We start from the raw sequence: 19314 nt of genomic DNA on the forward strand, positions 1-19314 counted from the left end.
AATTTGCTATTCCTATATTAACCTCTTGGTATACAAATATCACACTTTTTAATGTTAGGGGATTAAAATGCTCTAGATTAAACAGAATTGCATTTTCACATTAAACTGAAATGTTCTACTGTAATTAGAACATAGTAAATCCTTAATAATGATAAGTTGTTGCCACTAGTATTTCTACATTTGGCGGTTTTCCTCCTTCCAGCATATAGAAGCAAAGATGGAATATTAAATATCAAAGTGCAGTAACATGTAAATATATTCATCTAAAGACAGTGCTTAAAAAAAATTAAAGAAGAAGAGATAAAAAGTGGTAAACAGTGCATTAAAAAGAGAGGACTGAAATAAAAGTGTGACTAACTTTCATGGCTTCAAAAAAGAAAAGTCTAAGTTCAATAATTTTCCTTACCTCTGATCTTAAGACTGAATGAATGGCTTCAATTTCCTTTCTCCTAGAATTAGGTAATTCTGCTACAAAAGAAACAGCATATACTGAATATATGATTAATATCATATACACTAGTAAAAAAGCATTTTAAAGAAAATACATTTCACTGAGCTTTAAACAGAATGGCATGCCAATCTGAGTACGAATTCAGAAAACAAATACCACTTAATTTTTATCATAATTTTCTACTGTCACAAATGTTCCTTATTGTCACATAAGTCATTCTTTTTGCCCATCTTCTACACTCTAGGACATCTACTTTTACCCCTTGTTAAGTATTCATTAAATTTTTGTTATGAAAATTTAAGTTTTACAAATTAAATCTTTGATGACTTAGTATAATTTTAGATAAAATTTATACAACTTGGGTTTAAGGCCTTATTTCTAACTTCTGCTCCCAATACTATCAAATAATTAATGACCTATGAACAAAGAATGAATATACATTAAGAGGACACTTATTTCAAGTAACACAGACACAATTTATTTAAAATGGAAATAGCTCAATCTGGTTTTGAACACTTTTCATTTAAGAGGGGACTGCAGCCAGCAGTGTCAAAATAGCACCATTGTTGCCGCCAGAAAATCATCCACAGTTAGATTTTTTTTCTAAGTATTAGTATTTTTCATTATGCATAGCACTTTAACACTATAAAAATAACTTCTCTAAATTAGTTTAAATCAAAAGACAATACAAGTGGCATCCAATAAAAAATAATAACAAACTCACTCTTGCTTTAAAAATCACTAGATGGGGTTGCTTCTGTGACTGTTTATGCATCTTACTTGAAACTGACAGGACTGCCTAATTGCAACTCAGAAGAGAACAAATTATAATCTATTCTGTTTAGGAAGATAACTGTAGAAGCAGCAATTGTTTCAGAGAGGGATCAAAAAAAAAAATAAAGTTTAAATGCAGACCTCCCTCTCTCACTGCTCATCTCAAAATCCTGGCCTTTTCAAAAATGAAGGAGAGATGTTATACAGATCAAAGAATTTTTTCTCAATAAGGGAAAATAAAAATAACAGCTATTGTTTACTAATGCTTACGATTTGCTAGGCACAATGCTAGGCATTTCATACTCAGGATTTCATTTAATCCTCTCAACCTCATGGTAGAGATGATTATCCCTATTTAACAGATAAAGAAATTCTGCTTGTTAGAGGTTAAGTATTTAATAATTTGCCACAGATTCCACAATTTGTAATGCACAGAAGTGGAATTTCAATCCATGCTGGATTTAAAAGCCCATGCTCCTAACTTTGAATAAATTAGAACTGTTCAGTAGAAAAGCAACTCTGATATTGTAAATATGGATGATTTTCAAGCTGTCTTAACAGTGTTATTTTGGAGCTTGTTCACTGCTGACATGGTAGATACTCAATAAATACTTATTGAATGAATAAATGAACTGTACTCTGACCCTATTTTGAAATGATTTACAAAACCAATAAACTAGGTGTTAAGCAAGTCCTATTTTAATACAAAGAGAAAACTAAAGCATTAAGCAACTTTACAGATTTTTAATCACTCAGCAAAATTTTTACTGAGCATCTACTATGTACCAAGAAAGATGCCACGTACTGGTAATATAAGGAAAAATAAAATACAGTTCCCACCCTAGGTATCAAGGAAAGCGATAAAGTATAACTCAACATGGTTAAGTACTGTGTGAGAGTCACAAAGTTCTGTTAGGACAGAGATCACTTGCAATCAACTCAACCTGCCATAGAGTGAGAATAGTTTCACCAAGTACCTGACATGTGAGCAGAGATGTACAGAAAAAATTGTTTTCCAGGCAAAGAAGGGTAGAAGAGGAAGTAGAAAAGGAAGGGCTTTCCATGCAGAGGCTTGAAGCTGTATATAGGTACCTCACAATGTGCCCTGTGGCAGAAGCTCTGGGTGCAAGCATGCACGTGTATGTCAATGTGCATAAGTATGGCACTCAAAGAGAAGGGGAGGGAACAAGAGGTAAGACTGGAAAAGGTAGGCTGAACCCAGACAAGACAGGTTTCTGGTATCCCAAAACTAAGAGGTTTGGATTTTATTCAGGAAGCAATAGTGTCAAGAATTTTTAAAGCACATTTGTTTTTAGAAAAGTAACTAGCAACACAACAGAAAATGGAATGGAGTAAGGAGAAATGGGTGATAGGATGTGAAAGAGAAATAGTGCATGGGAAAGATAATGGGGATCTGAACTAAAGAAACGGAATTAATAAAGGAAAGGACAAATATAAGAAACAATTCTAGCACAGGATGAACAAAATTTGGTGAACAACTGGAAATAGGAGATGAGTAAGAGGCAAAATAAAGGTGACAAAGATATTTACTCTAGGAAACTGGGTATATGGTGAAACTGTTAAGACCGAAAATATGGGAGCACATTTGGTGGGAAGAACAAAATGAATTCCACTTTAAGCCTGCAAGACATCCAGGTTGGGGAGATGCATATTTTCTGGCTTAGGGTCAAAGGAATTGCCAACTGTTTCCCCCTATGTAGGATATAATGAGAAACTAGTCACTTCCCATGTTATCCAACCCTTCTCTGCTTCCAACTGCCCTCAAGGTCACATGACCATTTCCTGAACACGGAAAGAATCCCTTTCACTCCCATCCAACCTGCCCCACCTGATGCACCTCCCACCAAAGAGGTACCCCAAGCAGTAAAATGCACTTGGACATTCTCCAATTTTCCTCTCCTCTAAATAGACCCAACAGAAATTCTAAATATAAATACTATTTTTTTTATCAAGCTATCTTTATTTCAACCAAATAAACATGAAGGCTCAATTCAACTAGGATTTAAAAAATTAAATGAGAATGATAATTTATTAATGTATAAGAAATAAAATTGTCAAAGTAACTACTCTCATCCAAAAGACCATCCCATTCTCTCTCTGGAGGCCGACCTAGATTTAAATTAAAGAACGCTTTTGATCTAAATACTATTTGCTGAAAGAAATATCAGGAAATCAAAATAGTAATTAACCATCGATTACCATGGAATTCTGGGTCACTCACTATTCATAGTAAACATGAGGACTTAAAAAATGAGTGAAGGTTGCTAAGGATACACAAAGACTAGAGTATCTTTCTTGTTCTACTATCTAAATATGGAGGTGGGGGGCGGGGGTTGGGCAATTAGGTACCAAAAAAAAAAAATTTCAGCTGGAACGTTGCGTCACCAGAATAAACAAAAATATAAATAGTAAAAACAGCCGTGTTTCACTAACTACATTAAAGTCAGACAGAGAAAACATTACTAAATACTTTGAGTTACTCCAACTGTTACAAAAATCGAGGAAAACAACTACAAAGTGACTATGTATCATACACAAATTATTTTTTTTAAACTGTCAGTAGAAAGGAAGAGGATCAAAATCAGTTCCGCCCCCCAAATTAAGGACGAAGTAAGCGGTGGGCGTGGATGAACCAAACAAAAATAAACTCTACTCAACACAGAAGTTTCACTCTGCTCTGAGATACCCAGAGCATTTAAAGGGAGGAGAACCAGAACTCTTCTCCCAGACTCCAGTGGTCTCTTCATCAGACTACACAGGTGAAGAGGCAAAAGGAGTGTAAAGAAAAAGGGGCGGAGTGACACTCTTCTGCGACCCGTCCACGTCTCCTGACGGATGGAAGTTGGGACCAAACGGACGCTCCCAGGGTCCCAGAAAATCCCTCCCTCCCATCGCTCCGGCTGTTACCTTCCACTTCCTCCGTGCCCTCCATCAACATATCCTTTGTAAAGTTTGAAATCTGGCCAGTGAGGGAAGCCAGGCTGCCCCCAACTTGACCCAGGGAGTGGCCCAAGCCGGAGCCGAGGCCCCCAAGCCAGGACGACATCGCTGCAGGTTAGAGAACAACCTGATCCGCTCCGAGAAAAACGTCCAGCGTCGTCGGACGATCCCGCCAGATGTCCTCGAACGGCTGCCTTCGCGAGACTAGTGCAAAGCAGAACACTCTGGATTCTATAACACAATGTGGGGTTCCTATGCAACGCCGGCTTCGCGCGGAGGGGGGGGCGGCTCCCACCAAGGGCCCGACTCTGCCCAGAAACACAGAGGCCTGGCCTGGGACTTTACCAGGGGCCCGGCTTCTGTGACACAGTCACCTCCACGGGGCCTCTGGTCATTCCCACGACTTGCAACTGTCTGGGTTAAGCCACTTCTTGGTTGGGCCACTTCTTCCTCTGCTTTAGTGACTTCCCCCAGTTCTGCAGGTAACTCCTGCCAACTCGACGCCGGCCGCCATGACACCCAGTCGAACGCGGCAATGGACCATAGAGAGGCGCCGCGGTGGTGTAGAAGGGCCCTGCGGAGCTGACGGACGTGTCCCTGGCGCAAGGGAGCGTGGGATCGCGGAGGACTGAGAGCGGTAGGCGGTGGCCGCAGCCTCGGGCTAAGGTCAAGGGGTAGGCTCCACGTAGCCCTCCTGCTTTGGCCGCGCGGGGAATACCTGAAGAAATCCACGGCGACGCGGCCCTGTCTGCCGGCAGCAGTTTGTGTTTCAGGCAGAACCGATCCTCGGTGGCTACGCCCCCGAAGCTGACGTGGCCCAGGAACCCCGTGGACTCTGTGTTGCTGGAACTTGAGTTTTAATTCTGACTACACCCGTGAAGACAGCGGTGTGAGGGGTCTTGGAGGGGGTCGCTCCACCGCTTCTTTACATAACTTATTACACTTTACTGTATCGATTATTTGACAACCTGTCAAGGGCTTCGCTGTGCTGGTCGCTACGGTAGGAGCTGAGCATGCACAGGAAGGATGGGTTGCAAATTCAAGTGTCCAAGAGGGAAACACACTTACATGGATTATCTTCTGTAGTAGAAATTTTCTCTGGTGATTTTTCAGCTCACTGTTTAAACTCTGCCTTCCTTAATATACGAAGAGCTTTATTCATGAAGCCTATTTAACTCATGAATTAACACAGACCACCTTTCCCCCAAACAACTCTTTAGAGGACATCATGGCAACTTACCATAGAAAAATTGCTGTTCTAATGTAAACTCTCCTACGGCGTTGGTGGCACTTGCTGTGCAAATTCTGACCCTTCCCAGTCCTGTTACACAAATTAGTGCGTGCATACACCAGTGTCCCGCCATGTTTGCTTTCCTCTCTAAAGGAAGAAAAGCTACATGACTCACAAACTATTGCTGCACTGGTACTAGGACACACATACCTGGCCAGGGAGGACACTGCATTTTGTGCTTTGATAAATAGGATAGGTCTGCAGGTCTCTTAAGCACAGCACTAAATATTCTGGTATTTTTCTCTTTTATTCACTACCCGAGATTGCATTCTGGTACCAAGGATTGCACTGAGAATGGAACTTTTGGAAATGCCTCTAGTAGTTGGAATCTGATGGCACCAGACAATAGCAGCTCTTCCTGAAATCTGAATGAATTTAAAAGAAAATTTGCATCTCGTTCTGAAAGTGTTTACTAAACATTTTCCATGTGTTCATTTGAAAGGCATCAGTGCCCAGGAGTTAGATGTATACACTCCTAGGTCTGACAGCCTGGGTCTTTCACTTAGCTGTATGACCTTGGTTAGGCTACTTAACCTCTCTTTGCATCAGTTTCTCATTTGTAGAATGGGGAACGTTAATAAAAGTGCCATTCTACAGTCCGCTTGGAACCTAGTACCTCTTTGGCACTCCAAGGATTAGATGTTATTGGTCTTGGTATTTTTTCATCGCATTTTCTAACAGGTTATTGCCAATATACCAAAAAAAAAACACAAAAACCTATTGAGTTTTTGTGTATTATGGATCTGATTGACTTACTGACCGCCCTTATTAGTTTAGTAGTGTTTCAGTTAATTTACTTGGGTTGTCTAGGCATACAGTCATTTCAGCAAATAATAATTTGGCATTTTTTCCCAATATTTACACATTATTCTCTGTAATAACATGTCTACAGTCATGAAGTTTCACTTAAAGGTAATTGGAGTGATAGGGCTAAGCACCTTTGGGAAAGCTGGACTCAAAAACAGAGAGGTTGAAGGCCAAGTGAACAGCTAAGATGTTATTGCACATGATTGTACATGAGATGATGTCCTGGAGTAAAAGTGGCTGAGAAAGACAAAAGGGGTGTAACTAGGAGAGCTCTAGATATTATTTGCTATAGTTCATGTGGATTAACAAAATATGATACTAAGGTTTCAAAACTGAACCGTAGTTGTCTGATAGTGAAAATAATTGCATAGATTTAACAGGAAGAAAACAAAAATGCACAAGTGGGTAGTTGGGAGCCTTGACTAAAATTCTCACCTGAGATAGGTTAAACAATATCTTTAGTGTTAAACATTAGCCAGTTTTTTGGGGGTTGCTTAAGGTGGGCACTGGCATGCTCTTTGGTGGAAGATGTAGTTAATGAGCCTTTTAAAAGATTTTTTTTTAAAGGCTTAGTAATATTCTAGAAAGTGGAGCCACAGTGCTTGGTGTAATAAAATATAAATACAATCTATATTTATCTTTAGAAAACCTCACGATTAAGATTTTGCCTACATCCTAATTTTATCTTTTGTTCACTACCACCTAGCCTCTTCGGACTTCTCTGTTCCTCAGAAACAAGCCACCAACCCCCATGTCAGAGCCATGCTTGCTGTTTCCTCAGGCAGGTATCATGGCACCATACCTTTGCATGACTGCCTCATCACTTTTCAGATGTTTGCCACCTCTGCGGAGACCTTTCTTGAACCCAAACTGAAGCAGCCCTCCCTCCCGGTCACATTCCATCACATTATCCTGTTTTATTGTCTATCTCACAGAACAAGCATAGCTCTTACCATGTTATGAAGTCATGTTTGTTAATTTAAATGTTTCCTCTACCTAACAGCCAGCTAGAATGCAAACCCCATGAGAGCAGACTATCTTATTCATGGCTGTTTCCAGGCTCTCAGAACCATGCCTGGCACATGGCAGGTGCTCAAATTGTTTTGTTGAGTGAGCGAGTGGATGACATAGGAATTGTTTTTCTCTAGCAGCCCAGAAGACAAAGGGTGGCTGGGGTTCCTGACATAAGAACTGGAACAGTCTAGGAGAGAACAGGATGCAACAAATGGTGGTAGTCCAGCTGAGAGTCCTTATAGCAGGGGATAACCAATTAACCTAGGGACAAGGATCTTGAAAGGCAAAGAAAAAGAGGCAAGTGAGGAGTGTGACAGAATGCCTGGAGGTGGGAGAGGGCCTGGTTTATCTAAAGTCTTGTAAGGAGGTGTTAGGACCACATTGTATAAAGGAGAAACGTCAAGAGTACAGACTGAAGAGGTCACCTGGATGCAAATTACTGACAAAATGAACCTATAAAATTACTTGCAAAATGAGCATTTGATGGCACAGGTACAAAATTGGTTAAAAGCGTCCTAAAATATGCAATCTTCAGGGTAAGGACAAACCCCCAAATTCCCTTTTATAAAAGATAAAGTTTTTAACAAACATGTCAAATGGGTGTTCGAATCAACTTATGTTTCCTAAGGCCCACAGATGACTGTTGAGATCATTCGGTGATATCCAAATTCAATGAATTGGGCCTTCTAAGCACCATGCTATGAAGTGCCCCACCCTAATTAAAGCTAAAATGGATACACAACCCTTGTTATAAAATTTGAGAGTTCTATATGCAACGGTCAGCCCAGGTAGATTCCTGGATTCCAATTATTAGTCAGATTCTGGTGTCCAGAGTTGGATAAAATGAGGAAACACCAAGCACTCTTAAAAATTGTTACTAATGTGGTCCGGCCCTCAAGGTTAAAAAATACTTGAGCCAACATTTAAAAATTAATTTCAAATAAAAATGTGGGATACTTAGCTTCCCTTAGACAAGATCAGATCAAGTAATAATGGGCCCTTTGGCAAACATTCGCTGGCACACAGCATCACTGGGTTCTCTGACCTGCTTTACTCATCATCACAGTCCATAAAACAATGCTTCTCCAACTTCACTCTGCACGTGAAAACCCTAGGGATCCTGCTAAAAACGCAGCTTCTCATTATGGTCTGAAACTGCATTTCTGAAGATGCTTCTGGTTCTCCAACCAAACTCTGAATGGCGAGGCTATCAATTAATACTAAACACAAATAAAAACAAAAATAAAAAAGCAAACATTATCTTTATTTAATAATCTTTTATACTTAAAATACAACTCATCAAACATCCACATTAACAACAGAATCCTCAGTGTTCAACAGTGCTTTGGAAGCCCGGCTTTTCTACAGACCAGACAGGAAGGCCTGTGTGTATAAAAACAGCACAACTCAGAGGGGCACACACAGAAGGGCTGCAGAGTCGAGTCCTGAGCAAACGGCGCTGTCACAGTGCACTTGTGTCATGGCCAAAAGACAATGCTTTTCATTTCAGATGGTTTTTGTACTTGAATTTCAAATAGTTTATACAGAACAGTAATTTTTAAAAAGTTTTTCCTAATAGTCCAGTGTTGTAGAAATTAGATGATCAAATTCAAATGTATGTTTTCCTCTTTCCAAAAAAAAAAAAAAGCACTAAAAAAATTCCTGGAAACGTTCACCTTTGAACTATGCAAGAGACAACTGAAGTGTTTCCTAAATTGATCAGGAATTTCTACATATATTTCACTATTGCTTTCCTCTCCTTGTCTATGAGTCCACAGTCTTAAAATATTTATCGATAGCACTATTATTAAACATCCCAATTGCTGTAAACTTAGAAGTGATGTTACTACAGCATTAATTCTTAAAATGCCAGACCATTCTGGAAAAAAAAATAGCAACGGTTTTCTTCAAATTAAAAAATCAAAATTCAAGAATTAACTAACCATGTTAATAATTTTCATTCGAGAAAGCAAAACGGAACAAAAATATTTTTGTTATGTGTAAGACTTCAAAAAGCAATACAAGCTAGTTCTTTAGCAAAAGATGCTGGTTTTAAAGGAATGAAGGAAAGTTTTTATTTGAAAATATGAAAAACTGTTTACACTGCTGAGGATTAGTTGATCCGATCTAGATTGTCTTAATTAAGATCACATTTATAACATCTCCATACTCATCAGGGCCTAGATACAACAATTTACTTTGAAAGTAGTGGCCACAGGCCTCTCCAACTGCAGATCAAGTTCTTAATAGGAAGTCATCGATATTAATTATTGAATCCTCTTACGAATTTAAAACTTCAAGATTTACTTTTCAACAGAAGGTATTTCAATTATTATCATATTTTGCTTATGCACTGAATCAATCTTTCTAATTTGCATAGGTCCAATGGGCCAATGTTAAGATATTTAGTAAATCTTGGCACCAGTCCAATACTATTTTAAAATAGTATCAAATACACAGACATTAAAAATATGATTTAGGCTCTGACTGTAATAAAATTTACTTTATTCAACTTAATATTAAATAAAACAATGTGGACTACTTGTAGTTTTGCCTATAATGGTTATCAACTAGTTTTGAGCTTTTTTCCTCATTAACTTTGGCATAAATAAAGTCTTAAGAAAAATCAAGTTTTAAAGAAAAAAAAGCACCTTCTTAAATATTCCGTGAATTGTAAGTTTTTTGGCCAAGATCTTAGTTTACCTACAGCAACCTCTTAAAGCAATTTACAGTACTGAAATATTTTTAAGATAATTACTGTAAAAAATGTATATTGATGGTTTTAGAGCAGAGGTTAAGTACTCTGAATTTTAAAACATAAATTACTTATTAAATCCAAGACATCTCAAAATATGAAAGTGGCATTTCCAAAGCCTGTTTAAACTTCTAACACTAGCATCACCACTGTGTTTTATCTTGGTAATACAAACTATACATTAGAAAAATGATACCAATAGTTTAAATATTAAACATTAAAGTGTTCCCAATTGGTAAAACAGAATGGAAATCTTTATACAAATAAAGTTGTTAGCAGACAGTTATTGTGAATTTCATTGTTCCTGACTTTCCTGCAGGAGGTTTACAGTAAACAGCAGTTCCTGATGTGTGAACTGTAGCTTTGTATGACTGTTAAATTTTCTGATACTGTACCTATGAGCATTGGGATCTTTTCATACTGGCCAACTGTTGGAATCTAAATGTTCAGTTAAATTTAGGCCAATCCAAACAGGATGGCAGTTTACTAATGCTTCTGGATCTGTCTGCCAAATATAACAATTTCACAACAAACTAAATTTCACATTCAAATATATCCAGTGTGTGCTCAGCTCTGCTTTTAAAAAAATCTCTAATAAGTGAAGGTCAACATGCCATATTTCCTTAAGGGCTTTAACAAGGGTGTGTAATATAAAAACTTTATAAACTCTAAGATTAAAACTTATGCATATTCATTTTCTCATTTTTATATTAGAGAGCTTAACAATTCAAGTATATGAAAAGTTTAATGTAATCTTTCAATGGGAAAAGATAAAGGTCAAATACTCATGGAAAATATGACTAGCATATTTTGGTTTGTAATTCTTTAGGGAAACGTACTAAACTCTAACATCCCTAGCAGTTGTCAAGTTTTATAATTCTGAAACATTTTCAATTGTCATAAGAAAACTAATTTTATGTGAGGGAAACTTCAGAAGACTTCATTTGGCACAAAATAACAACTAAAAAAATCTGTCTCTATCCAAGAGGAAACTATATCATAATCATAAATAAAAGGCATTTTCTCATCTCTTTTCACTTAGCAATAAATCCTAGATCAAAAAAATTTCCCTGATAAAAATGTGTGCAGCCACACACCAGTATGACAACATACCATACTTTAATTTTTTAAGTCGTTAGCTGAAATTTCTTCTTAAATTTTAACTTACGAACAATTCAACATTCAAAAGGGCTTCAGAAGCGGGTGGAGAATGAGGGATGGAAAGTAGATAACAGAACCTAAAACACCTATTTCAGAGCAACATGGTTAATTTTCACCAAAATCATACCACTGTATTGACCTAGCCAGAAACTCTGTGCATCCCAATTAAAGAACGTTTATCAAAACTAAAGACTTTCTTATTTACAGACCCATTAAGTACTGTGTGACTTCTATGACTCTTAAGCTATTTAAACATGATGCAAGTATTAAATCACAGTATAAATTTAAATATATTTTTGTTAGTAAATTATTTTCATGTTCCAGATGATCACCTCTGGCAAGCTATACCTACGAGAAGATGTACAGCAGAAACAGACCACCTACATTCTATGACTCAGCTGCAAATAGAACAGACAGCTCCAGTCACAAGAAAAATAAAACTGCTACTAAAATTGAAGGCCAAATTTGTCTATCATACATTCATGGTGGGTATTATGTGTTGTCTTATAACAGAAGGAAACTGGCTTGCATACTATGCTTCTCCTGTTTTTCTCAATTGGAAAAGAAAGGAAGTGACAAGGTGCTGGAAGGAGGGTTACAATGCTGCGAAGTTCTGACATAACTGAGAGGACATTCATTAAGCCTTTGGGAAAGCACGTGCTCACACATTTAAAAAATGTTCATTTATTCTTAACTATTTGTGCAGAGCTGATTTCAGAGTTTAGGAATGCACCAGAATCATGAAATAATGATCCCATCGTGGGGGACTTAAAAAGCAAAACCTCAAGAAAGATTATTACCTTTTAAAAGAGTTGTAGAAAAATAATTCAATCTAAGTGGCAGAGAAATTGTGATCAGAGACAATAACACAAGAAAACTCCCCAGAAGCACAATAACAGATGGAGAGAAACAGCTCATCCTTCTGGAACCGTTACTATTATCAATATAGAGAAGAGACGCTTAACCTAAAAGGTTAATTTGGTTAATGAAAAATAGAAACAACTATTAGATGATGAAAGTGAGCCAAGTTACCTACACGGAAGGGAGAAAAACAAAACAAAATGTATGGAAAAAGCAAGAGCTAATTAGTTGGTCTGCAAAAAGATCCAAGAAAAATGCCCGAATTTCAGCCATGTTAGATATTGCACACTCAAAAATGAAAAAGGAACATTTAGAAAACTATTTTAAATTTTTTAATTGCTGAATGCCTCTTTGGCTAGTATTTGGAGGATCATTATTTAGTCCTACATCTGACATGTTTCCACTTTCTCATCTTTTTGTTTGCAAACCACCTAAAAGTCTTACTTCCTCTGTGAACATTGTTCTCTTTGACACATTATCAAAATGGACCCTATGCTGTAATCACACAGGATAATGTTGGAAAGCATAAATATCTAAGTGATTTGTAAAAGGTATTATTTTTTTCCTTCCATTTTGAAATTATTTCTAACAGTTTCTAAAGACATGGTCACAGCTGCCTGAAGCATGTCTTCTTCGCTCATAGCATCACCTGTTGGGACAGAAAACACACATACTTCTTAGAAATTTCTGGAAAATTCTTCGTCATCAAAAGGTAAGCTCTTAGAAAACGTATTTCTACTTGACTACTATAGTTTCTTTTTGATTTTTAAAACTTACACATAGTAAAATTTACTCATTTACAGTTTTGTAAGTTTTGACAAATGCATAGCATTGAATAACCACTATCACCACCCAGATAAAGAACTGTTCCACTGTCCCCCAAAATTCCCTTATGCTGCCCCTTTGTGGTCAATCCCTAAACCCTAATCCTAGGCAAGCACTATTGTGTTCTCTGCCCTATAGTTTCCCTTTTCCTGCATGTCAGCATAAACGGAATGATACAGTATGAATGTGGCTTTTTGAGTGTGTCTTCTTTCACTTAGCATAATGCATTTATTTTCAAAACAAATGCACTATGCTAAGTGAAAGATGATTTAACTTGGTTGTGTATATCAGCAAGTCGTCACTTTAAAAAATTGTTTTGAAATAAGTATATATTCACAAAGTTGTAAAGATAGTTCAGACAGGACCTGTGTACTCTTATGCTCAATTTCACCTAATCTTACATAACCACAGCTCAAAGCAAAACCCGGATATGGACACTGGCACAATGTTGTGTGTAGTTCTAGGGTATTTTATCACGTGTAGATTTGTGTAACCACCCCCACTACCACAACAGAACTGTTACAGAACCATCGAGATCCCCCTCCTGCTATCTCTTTATAGTCACACCCACTTCTCTCAACCCCACCTTCCCTAACTGCAGGAGACCACCAAGTTGTTCTCCATCTCTAAATATCTGTCATTTTTAGAATGTTACACAAATAGAATCACATGGTATGAGAACTGCTGATGCTGTTTTTTCTTTTTTCTTTTTTTGAACTCAGCATAATGCCCTTGAGATTCATCGAAGTTGCTGCGTGTATCAACAGTTGGTTTCTTTTTAATCCTGAGTAGTATTCCATGGCATGGATGTACTAGTTTATTTAACCATTCAACTCCTGTAGGACATTTCAGTTGTTTCCAGTTTTTGGTTATGACATATAAAGCTGCTATGAACATTCACATACAGGTTTTTGCATGGATGGAAGTTTTCATTTCTCTGAGATAAATGCCCAGGAGTATAAATGCTAGGTTGTGTGGTCAGTGTATGTTCAGTTTTTCAAGAAATTGCCAAATTATTTTCCAGAGTGGCTGTATCAGTTCAATTGAAAAATTTCAATTTGTAGAAACCCGACCTCCCTTCACATCCTTTTGACTCTCTCCCATTTATAATTGCCTTAAATATTTCTTATATATAAACTAAAAACCAAATCAATGTTATAATTTTTGCTTCAACCATCAAACATAATTTAGAAAACTCAAAAGGAGAGTAAAGTCTATTGTGTTCACCATGTTTTGATTCTTCCTGTTGTTCTTTTTTCCTTCCTGATGTCTCAAGATTACTTCATTAATCACTGCTGTTTAGAGAACTTCCTTAAGCCATTCTTTTAGAGTCGGCCTGGTATGGCAAATTCTCTAATTTTCCTCTTCATTCCTGAAGGAAATATTCACTAGATATAGAATTCTGGGTTGAGAATTCCTTTCTTTCAGTACTTGAAAAATGTTGTGCCATTTCCTTCTCACCTCCATGATTTCAGATGCGAAATCTGCTGTCATGCACACTGCTGTAAGGGGTTTCTAGCTGGTTTCAGGGGGTCTTGTTTTCAGAAGTTAGACTATGGTCTTGGTATGGATTTCTTGGGTTTATCCTGTTTGAGGTCCACTCAACCTCTTGAATCTGTAGGTTTATATCTTTTCTCAAATTTGGAGAATTTTTAGCCATTATCTCTTCGAATACTTTTTTAACCCCACCCTCTTTCTCATCTCCTTCCTGGACTCCCATGGCACAGATGTTAGATCTTTTATTACACTCCCACAGGTCTCGAAGGCGCTCCTAATTTTTTCCAGTCCATTTCTCCCTGTTGCTCAGACTGAGTAATTTCTGTTGTCCTGCCTTCAGGATCACAAATTCTTTCCTGTCTTCTCTTTACCTTTTAGATCTACCCACTGAATTTTAGAATTTCAATTATTGTTATTTTTCAGTTCTACAATTTCCATTTGGTTCTTCTTTATATCTTGTTTCTTCTCTAAGGTTTTCTGTTTTCATTTGTTTCAAGCATATTCGTAATTGCTCATTGTAGCATTTTTATGATGGCTGCTTTAACAATCCTTGTCAGATAATTCTAACATTAGTGGTATCTTGGTGATGGTGTCTGTTGTCTTTTGTTATTCGAGTTGAAATTTTCCTGGGTCTTGGTATGACAGGTGATTTTCAATTGAATCCTGGACATTTTGGGAATTTTAAGACTGTGAATCTTTCTTCTCCGACACAGCACCAGTGTGGGGAAATGGGTGTTGCCTTGCTGCTGCCAGACAGGGAGAGTGTGTGTGATCACTACTGCTCAACACACGTGGGAGTTCTGGCTTCCCACTGCCCTCCACTGATACCTGCCTGACCGGAAGGCGAGGGATGCCTGGTTACTGTTTCTCACCTACACTGTGGGGGTGGCCTAACTGTTGCCTCAAATTAGTGACAATCCTGAATCTCCCCTAGGCCTCTTATGACGCAACCCAGGCAGGAGGCCTGGGTGCAAGTCCAGGCTCCCTACGACCACTGACACCATGGAAAAGGGGGACTCACTGTTCTTGGAAAGAATGAATCCCAGCCCCATTTCGCTTTCTCTGACACCACCCTGGCCAGGTAGGGATACAAGTCTAGGCTCCCACTTGGCCTTTGCTTACAGGGTGAGGTGGCAGTAGGGTCAGTTTATTTACCTAGTCCAGTTTGGCTGGACTAGTGTTTATCTAAAAGTTTTTGTCTTGCTAGATGGTCCCTTCTGACTACATAAAGCAAGTATTCTTTGGAGCTTTTTTCTTGGTGTGCCCCCGTGGCTTCTCAACAGATGAGGCAAAAGGAAATCCCAGGCGACTCACCATTATGTCATTTTTCTGGTCTTGAGCTTCCTAGCCAGTCTCTCTCCTCTGAAGCTTTCAGATTCTTATGTTTGTTTTATATAGATATCCACGGTTGTTAGCTGTACTTAGCAAGAGTAGGAAAACATACCAGTTCGCTCCTTTTTATTGCTAACACGGTCCACTATTTGGATGCACCACAGTTGGTGCATCTATTCACCAACTGAAGGACAATAGTTAGGCAGTTTCCAGTTTAGGGTAATTATGAATAAAACTGTTATAAACATACACACACAAACTTTTGTGTGACCCTCACTTTTCTTTCCTCTTGGTTACATATCTAGGAGTGGACCTACTGGATCACATGGTTCAGCATACATCAAGTTTATAAGCAAATATTAGCCTGTTTTCCGAGGTGCTGAGCCGTTCTATATTTTCACTAATAACATATGAGAGTCTCAGTTGCTCTGATCGTTGCCAGCATTTGATATTATCAATTTTATTTTCTTCTTAAGCCATTTTCACAGATGTGTAATCTCACTGTAGTTTTAATTTGCATTTACCTAATGAATAGTGATGGTGAACATCATTTATTTGTCATCTATTTTATTTGTCATTTTACTTGTCATCTATCATATTTTATTTGGTGAAGTGTCTGTTCAAATCCTTTGTCCATCTTTTTGAGTTGTTTTCTTATTTCAGTTTTGGCAAATCTTTACATATTCTGCTTAGAAGTCCTTTGTCACATACAATTTCTTTTTCACTCAACTTCTAACACCAATAATTGGTCAAAGTTTAAGACTTATTAAACCAAGGCCTGATGTGAACTCTGGACTTCCTTTTGATATTTAGACTACACTCATGTGTTTTTAGTTTCCCAGGTAGTAAAATGTATTTATTTTCCACCTACTAATATTCATGATCCTTGAGGAACTTTTATAGAATGTATTACTGTGAAGTTGCAAGTATTATTTATAATATTAAAACGAAACATTAATTGAGTGCTCTAGTCTGTCTACTCCTTAATCCAAAGAAATTTAGTAGATTACAAATTCGTTCAAGAGTTTCAATACCTATTAAAGCCGAAATCGCAGAGCCTATATGTCAAACAAAGTGTGCAGATAACAACTGTGATAATGGTCAGAGGCGTACCTAGGTCACCGTCAAGTGCTCCGGAACTAGTGGTTGGCCTTTCACATGGCTGTGAAAGCTGTCCTGGTGGATCCTCCTGCTGCTGCTGCTGCTGCTGCTGCTGCTGCTGCTGCTGCTGCTGCTGCCTGAAACAGAAAAAGAGAATGTCCATTAAAAAAACAAAACCTCTAAGAATAAACATGCTATGAGAAATACTATTCACGTGGAAAATGAATGGTTCCACAAAACAAAAGAATCACTGGCATGAACACCAGAAAAGAATGCAAGAGCAATCAATCTGATATATATTAGTTAAAAGTATCCCACTTCTGATCCTAGGAAACCTAGATATAAAATTTGAATTTATCAAAGAAATTAATAAGCAGGTATTTCACCACAAATTAATACATGGTATAAAAGGATTCACTGGTAGCTATTTCTATGCAAATGTGGTTTACAGATCCTTAATATTGTGAGAAGTCACTGAAAATAAGCACCTTTAAGGAGATAAAGCATCTGAAATCACCAGGTGAGTTAACACAATCTTTCCATGGCTGGCTCCTTCCTGTCATTCGGATCTGAGCTTAAATATCTCCTCAGAGATATCTTTCCTGTCCATCCTAAAGCAGTCCCCTGGCATTTTCACTATCTCATCACTTCGTCTTAATTTTCAGCATAAACTTATCACCATCTGGTATCTTCTGTGTCCCTCTTTAGAGTATAAGCTAAAAAGAGTACACACCTTATCTTCGTTCCCCCGGTGCATAAAACTGCCTGTCACATACGCAGTAGGCATTACCAAATATTTTGTGAATGAAAGAAATGAAAACTACTTAACATGCATTATCAAGTATCAGTAATATCTATTGCATTAAAATACATTCTCTCCGTGTTTTTTTAACAGGAAAAACAATGTCATAAATAACCATATTTTAAAACATTTAAACATGATGGTTATGATACAATGTGTAGGAGAGTGTCCTTGTACTTAGAAAATATACACTGAAGTATTGAGAGTTAATGAGAACTCACGTCTGCAAGTGATTCTCTAATGGTTTAGAAATGTCGACAATTGGGGAACTGGGTGAAGTATCACAGGAGCTCTGAGAACTATTTCTGCATTTGTGTAAATTTAAAATGAGTTCACATATACATATATATGCTGAAAATTAAAAAGTTAAAAACAGCTCACAATCTGAGTGAGAAACCATAGCTTTCGAAAAATGCATAAAAGGATTTTTAAAGAAACTAGAATTTTAAAATTACCAGGAAAACTGTTAATAGAATAGCATATTTTTTCCTGGGGTCCCTCTTAATCTTGTGTTCTAAATATGAGCAACAACGAAAAAAATGCAACCAGTGGGAAATCGCACTTTCTCCCAGCTGGCCTTTGAGCCAGCATACCGACATTCACACAGGTTTACGATTCTCTGCTGTGCACGGTCAATGTACACGTGGGCAGTATGCTCCCACTAGCATACCCCAATTCTGGAACGCGGCACAAGGAAGACAGGCTGGGAGTTATGACGCATTGGATATCTCTCCCTGCCTCTTCCCCTTCCAGTCAAGAAAACATCAGAATGCATGGGAGTGAGTGATAGATGAGACAGTGACTTCAGAGAGGTAACTTTTACTCTACCTTAAATTCATGAAAAGCGAGAAATGAATTGCCAATCTTGAATCCATTTTGACATCTTTCAAATGTGATGACACTATAAGATAGAACACGTTCGAAGAGCACTCAGCATCCATTCCCACTGTGCCCTCTACTGTGCCTTCAGAGTCACAGAGGCTGGAAAGCTAAAAACCGCATGTCTTAAATTGTTTTATAGCTAGGATTCTGGCAACCAATTAAGCACTCTCATGAGATTTAAAAGGCAGAAACGAGGCACAGCCACCGTGCTGCTGCTTTCATTGTTCTCTGCTAGCAAGTAAAGCCATGGAGGTGTCAGTCCCAGAATTCCACCTCATGACTTCATTGTCCCATTTCTTCATGTCTAGTCAACGGTGGTGGCAGCTTCCAGATCCTGGGATCGCAGCTATATAGCACTGTGTTCTTAAACTTGATATCCTGATTCCCAATCATCTCAACTGGGGCGGTGGTCACAGCTCTTCAAACAAGCTGGGATTCTAGAGGCCTGGCCTATTACAGCCTCTTCTAAGATTGTGTAAGGCCTTAATTTCCATATTAAATACTTTCCTGATTAAAATACCTCTAATAATTTGTTTCTTAACCTGATAAACTATGTCATGCCACTGAGGTGATGGCTCAAGTATTAGGCAATCAAAAAAATCATAGCAAATAAATAAATAAATTAAATAAATAAATAGATAGATAGATAGATAGATAAAGAAGAAGAAAGAATCATAGCAATCCATGACCATGAAAACAGCGTTTGTTTCTGTCCTTGGATACACTTTTTGTGACAGAAAAAAAGAATCTGCATCATTTCAGAGTTACACCTGGAGAAGACATTAATGCTGCTAAACATA

The 19314-nt window shown here is 37.8% G+C and overlaps 2 protein-coding genes across 10 annotated transcripts in view; both read right to left on the bottom strand.

The window, feature by feature from the left end:
- The window catches only part of TRIP11 (thyroid hormone receptor interactor 11), a 67714-nt gene extending 63002 nt beyond the window's left edge, over window positions 1-4712 (bottom strand). The window contains exons 1-3 of one of the 2 annotated variants that reach the window (XM_039884039.1): window positions 4532-4712; window positions 4154-4417; window positions 407-468 (exon numbers count right to left, since the gene is read on the bottom strand). In XM_039884039.1, the coding sequence (XP_039739973.1) occupies window positions 407-468; window positions 4154-4292 (201 nt within the window). In that variant the 5' untranslated portion in view covers window positions 4293-4417; window positions 4532-4712. Of the gene's footprint in view, window positions 1-406; window positions 469-4153 lie in introns of both variants that reach the window. The other variant, XM_039884040.1, reaches the window with a different exon arrangement.
- A 3829-nt stretch (window positions 4713-8541) lies between these two features.
- ATXN3 (ataxin 3) overlaps window positions 8542-19314 on the bottom strand; it is a 31906-nt gene continuing 21133 nt past the window's right edge. For 4 of the 8 annotated variants that reach the window (XM_039884047.1, XM_039884041.1, XM_039884049.1 and 1 more), the window contains 3 exons: window positions 17593-17595; window positions 16843-16967; window positions 8542-12724 (listed from right to left, as the gene is read on the bottom strand). In XM_039884047.1, the coding sequence (XP_039739981.1) occupies window positions 12630-12724; window positions 16843-16967; window positions 17593-17595 (223 nt within the window). In that variant the 3' untranslated portion in view covers window positions 8542-12629. Of the gene's footprint in view, window positions 12725-16842; window positions 16968-17592; window positions 17596-18460; window positions 18534-19314 lie in introns of all 8 variants that reach the window. The other 4 variants (XM_039884046.1, XM_039884044.1, XM_039884043.1 and 1 more) reach the window with 4 other exon arrangements.

The sequence above is a fragment of the Pteropus medius genome, unplaced genomic scaffold, assembly GCF_902729225.1.
Source record: "Pteropus medius unplaced genomic scaffold, Ma_sr-lr_union100, whole genome shotgun sequence".
Classification (NCBI taxonomy): Eukaryota; Metazoa; Chordata; class Mammalia; order Chiroptera; family Pteropodidae; genus Pteropus; species Pteropus medius.